Source organism: Bidens hawaiensis, unplaced genomic scaffold (genome assembly GCF_021521415.1).
Source record: "Bidens hawaiensis isolate Kalapana, Puna unplaced genomic scaffold, B.hawaiensis_p1.1 tig00021681_1, whole genome shotgun sequence".
Lineage (NCBI taxonomy): Eukaryota > Viridiplantae > Streptophyta > Magnoliopsida > Asterales > Asteraceae > Bidens > Bidens hawaiensis.
In genome coordinates, this window is record NW_027493369.1 from 133,439 (window position 1) to 138,566 (window position 5,128).

Below are 5,128 nucleotides of genomic sequence, written 5' to 3' on the forward strand. Positions count from 1 at the left end.
TTACCGTCTCAAAGTCGGGACCTGCAATGCTTGGATTTTACAAAAGCCTGAGTTTACCGTCCTACCAGGCGCGTTGCGCCAGGTAAAACACTTGTTAGTAATATAACTATTTATCGGTCGTTCAAAAGTAATTAAAAAACTAGTAATACAACCCGTGCTTCGCTGTGAGAACTTATAGAGATGCTAGCAGGATGCACATATTTGTATATTGATGAGTTTATATAGACCATGTATGTTTAACCTAATCGACATTAAAATAATACCAAAAACAGGGGCCGTAATGTTATTCTTAATTTTGGTAAACCATAGTGTTCTCGTTATAGCAAAGGGAAGAAAAAACTCAAAAAAATTATAATCGTTTGAGTGAGCTCAATATCGCACGCTACGTGGATAGGAATCCGGTTTATTATGAATATTTTTTTATTAAAACACTTATATTAATATAGCATGATATTATTAATGTGGGTCAGGTTATTCTACAAAGAGGGACAAAATAATAATGATGAGACGGATTTTGTAGGAAAAAAAACCATCAAGAAAAATAATGAAAAATTAATAAAAAAAATCATAACTCAAAATTTAATTAAAAAAAATTGTAAAAACACAAAAATGTTTCCACTATTTTCCTCATTTACAAAAAAAAAAAAAAAAACAACTGTTGAGGAAAAAAGATCATTTTTATTTATCATTGTCTTTTTTGTTTATTTTATTGATTGTGTTTTTTTTCCTTGACACCGTGTCTTTTTTCTTAATATTGTGTTATATTACTCAATACTGTGTTATATTTTGTTCGGTATTGTGTTATATTTTGCGACATATTGTGTCTTTTATTTATCATTATGTTGTTTGCACATTTTCGGTGTTTTTTTTTAAACAGGAATGACGGGGGAAACATTTTGGTTTTTTAAATTTTTTTATTTTTTATTTATATTCTGAGTTATGATTTTTTTGTTATTTTTTTAACAAATTTTTTGAAAAGTTTTTTATGTGATCACAAATCTTTTTCACACTTCTCAATTTTTGTTTTCTTTTGCATTTTAACTTTTCGCTTATTAATGTTATTATAGATATTAATAACTACAATGATTTTTAGTAAACATATTTTAATGTCTTAAATTCGATAAATGTTTAACCAAAAGAGACAAGAGGTTATTATTTGAAAAAGGAAACTGAAGTTAGCTACCATGTTGAAGCCAGTAATGGTTTGCACTTTGCTCGCTTTTGTCATAAGCTAATAGATTTATGTTATGAATAGTTTTTTTTTTTAAATGTAAATTCATTGTGCAGGAAGTAATTTATGAAAAAATTAAAACATCTGGACAAAAATGTGGCCACGTAACTGAGTACAAAGAATTTAGATTATTTAATGTAAAAATAGAGGTTTTTTTTCTAAACAAATTTAAATTCTTACCCTAATAATATAGCTTTCGAGTTTCGACAGTTGTATTTTCTGCAGATTATAAAAAAGTTAAAAACGTTTTGTCAACAAGGATCAAGGGGCCGAGGTAAACTCAGTCACAGACCTGTGTTGACCCGGTACTCAGACCCATATTGTTGCCGCCTCTAGGTAAAACCAAACAAACACATATCCAACAAAAGCAAACCAACAAATCACTAGTAAAACAAGCTGATTATCCACCCAAAGGTATCAAGTATTGACGACTTGTAACTATCAATTCATCAAAAGGAAGCTGGGTTGAGGGGCAAAACCGTCTTTTAACATAGAAAGCATGCAAATATGATGAAGTATGACGCATGATAAGATTACTGGTTGGCAGCAGAACGTTTAACGGATGCTTGGGGCTTCTTATCAACATCCATAGGCCTAGCGGCTTTTGAGGGTTTCTTCTCAGCGACATCCGCAGCCTTTCTTTTGTCTTTCTTCTCTCTCTTTTTCAATGATGTCATGCGTGCCTTCAAAATGGTAGCATAAGATGCTTGAAACCGTTGATGATCCTTTGTTCCGACCTGTTTGTGATTTAATCCACAATAATAACTAATCATGTTCTAGCAGGGTAACTAGTTTGAGAATTTCAACACTTTATTTGGTAAAATGGGTTATGGGTCATAGTCATGCCAAGTATATACAAATGCAAAGAGCCTCCAAAGATGATTTATCAGAAAACCTCACCATAATATACTTTTTGAATCATATTTAACACAAATTATTTATTAAAATAAAATAAGTTACGCGGTTAAGCCAACCTCAGCCAACCCGTTTGATCGGTTACACAACCTCGAGGCATTAACGAGCCATCGCTCATGAGCTACTCGAACTCGGCTCACTAAGAACAAGCCATCGCTCAAGTTCTTTACCGATCAAAGGGGGTTGCGGCGCAGCTTGTTGTCCGCTTACCTGCCACTTCATTGTAAATCGTTTGATTGAGTATATGAAAGTTATCTGAGATTAAACGAGTAACTGTTTATTTATCTTTTGTTCTCAAATAGTAAAACTTGGTATATATTTAGCTTGTGATAAAAGAAGTGAATGAAAATGATCAAGAATGGATGATGCTTTTGTAATTAAGAGGTGATAAAGATGGTAAAACCTAAAATAAATTTCAGTTTGAAAAAGTAACTCTTTGAAGGGGAAAAAAACTTTAAATGCTAACACTTCTCAAGCCTAAACTCGAGCTTAAGTTGGAGCTCGTTTAATAAACGTGATGTAACTCAAGCCCGAGCTTGACTAGGCTTGCGAACCTAAACAAGCATATTATTTATGCATATCAAAATTTTTACTTTATATAATACATGCATAATTACATTAATGAATATTATTATGTACACAACTATCATAATCATAACCAGCTAATATATTATTTTTATGTATACATAATAATAAACAAGCCAATCCTGAGCTTGAAAAATTATTAACGAGACGAGCTCAAGCTTTAGACAGAGCTCAAACCAAGCGACGCTCGAGTTCTCGTATATAAACGAGCTCGAGCTCAGGTTCGTGTATATAAACGAGCTGAGCTCGAGCTTAGGCAAAATTAATCTGATGACACCCATAACTCATCCTGCTCATTTTGCCACCTCTACTTAGAAAGGATCATTCATAGAAGAATATATGTAATGATTTAAATTAAAATATAAGATATTGAAAAAGAAAAAACTTGGTTCAGATTTGTTACCAATGTGGAAATGTTCTTTTTTCCATCAGTTGCCCTAACAAGACATTTGAACTCAAGTTCTTTACCAGCAGTTGTTATCTTGTTCCTTTGCACCTTAGACTTGTCAGAGGCTGAAAAACAAATAAAAAACAATATAATCAGTATTTTAAATAGAAAAGTAGATAGAGAAATAAGGAATACAATAAACAAAACTTACAGTGTTTGAGTGTAACCCACACAGAGCCCTTTTCTGTGGTGTGCTCAAACATGCTGGTTAGTTCATTGAGAAACGGGTCGAGCTGTAAGCGTACCTAACATCGTTACAAAATAACAAGCAATTCATACATGTTCCAGATACAAAAACTGTTGTCATTAAACCTTAAAATATTCACATAACTATGTACTTAGTTGTTAGTTGACAGTTTCGACCCATTAGCTTCAATTGTTTGGCTTGTTAATTGTGTTTTATTTCAAACAGGTGGAATAAAAAAATTTAGACTGAAGGGTAACTAGTCACTCAGAAAAAAACGTCGCCAAAAGTGATACTTTTAATTCATATAACCTCCTAATTGTCTTATTCCAAGATTTGGATTCTTACTGTAATAACATTATTTTTGTAACCAGAATTAGCTGAATCGTTATTGAATAAATATGCATACATAAATAACAAGTCAAAATAAGAAACCAAAAGCATATATATAAATAACAAGTCAAAATGGATTTTTTGAATTGCGAAAGAGACTGGAATAATATTTATCTGAATGCTGTAATTACAATATAAGGGAGACCCTCAATATCTACGAAACAAACCAGAAACCCTAGACAAACCTATAACGGGCATGTGGGCAAATAAGTACTAATAATAAACTAGTGATAATAACATGAAGAAAAAAATTAACGAGTAAATCCATTGGCAAAATAATTTCAACAAAATGGTGAAAGTTTGTTTTCATCTAATATTAACCTAGCATTAGCCGTATAAATATAACCGTCTAATATTAACCTAGAATTAGCCGATCCACTGATGAATCATATTATGCAATTTAGCAGACTATGTACTTATGAATATTATTATTTTTAGGATAGAAAAATACATCAGGAGCGAAAGAAATGGAGAAAGGTAGAGTCAGTCCGGGTTGGGACGTCAAGAAATACATACATACATGTAATTAAGTAGAATGTGAAAGAAGGATTTGAACTAAAAGATAGAATAAATTAGGGTTAGTGGGCATTGCGAAAAGCAGTCAACTACCATTAAACAAACATAAACATAAACATAAACATAAACATTCAAATTAAAGAGTAAAGAATAGATCAATTTCAACGACTAACAATTACGATTCAATTGAAAGAAGCAGGTTAACTTACCATAACGATCGTCGTCCGTTGAATCGATCAAGAAGATGTGAAAGCAAAGCAAATTAGGGCGATGTGATTTGGGGATACATACATACTTTCCAACTTTTATTTACTTTTTTTTTTCGTTATTTATTTTTGGAGCAAATTCATAACAACTTTCAAAAGTGTTTTAATTTGGTCACTTAACTTTAAAAAATGTTTTAATTAAGTCACTCAACTTTCGTATTTGATTAAATTAAAAGTTTTAACATGTTTTTTTAGCCAATTTCTTTTCTGTTTCACATAGAAAATCTTTTTATCTTTTTTTTGAAGTTGATGTTGAGTGGCGACGTGAATTTTATTTTTTATTTTTAAATTTTAATATAATTAACGTTTTTTAAAAATTTTAAAACTTAACTACATATATTGCATATTCCGACACCCACATCTTATCATCTATTTCTTTCTTGACGTATATAAAAATCAGTGAGACTTGATTTGAAGATTTAGTGACCCGATTTAAGGAAAATATGCATCAGTGACCTAATTTGAACACTTTTGAAAGTTGGTTACTATTCTATGAGATTTTCCTTTATTTTATGTTAAAGATTTTGTTAAATTACCCAACTACCCACGTGACCAAACCCAGCAAAACTACCTATAAATGCAGACTATTT

General features: G+C 31.3%; 1 protein-coding gene across 1 annotated transcript; it reads right to left on the reverse strand.

Annotated features, from left to right (window-relative positions):
* Window positions 1-1,729: 1,729 nt before the first annotated feature.
* Window positions 1,730-4,515, reverse strand: LOC143563996 (signal recognition particle 14 kDa protein-like). Its single transcript, XM_077051400.1, has 4 exons — window positions 4,482-4,515; window positions 3,331-3,424; window positions 3,135-3,244; window positions 1,730-1,968 (listed from the first exon to the last, which is right to left on the reverse strand). Exons 1-4 carry the CDS (start codon window positions 4,482-4,484, stop codon window positions 1,765-1,767), a joined length of 411 nt encoding a protein of 136 aa, XP_076907515.1. The 5' UTR covers window positions 4,485-4,515; the 3' UTR covers window positions 1,730-1,764.
* Window positions 4,516-5,128: the final 613 nt, after the last annotated feature.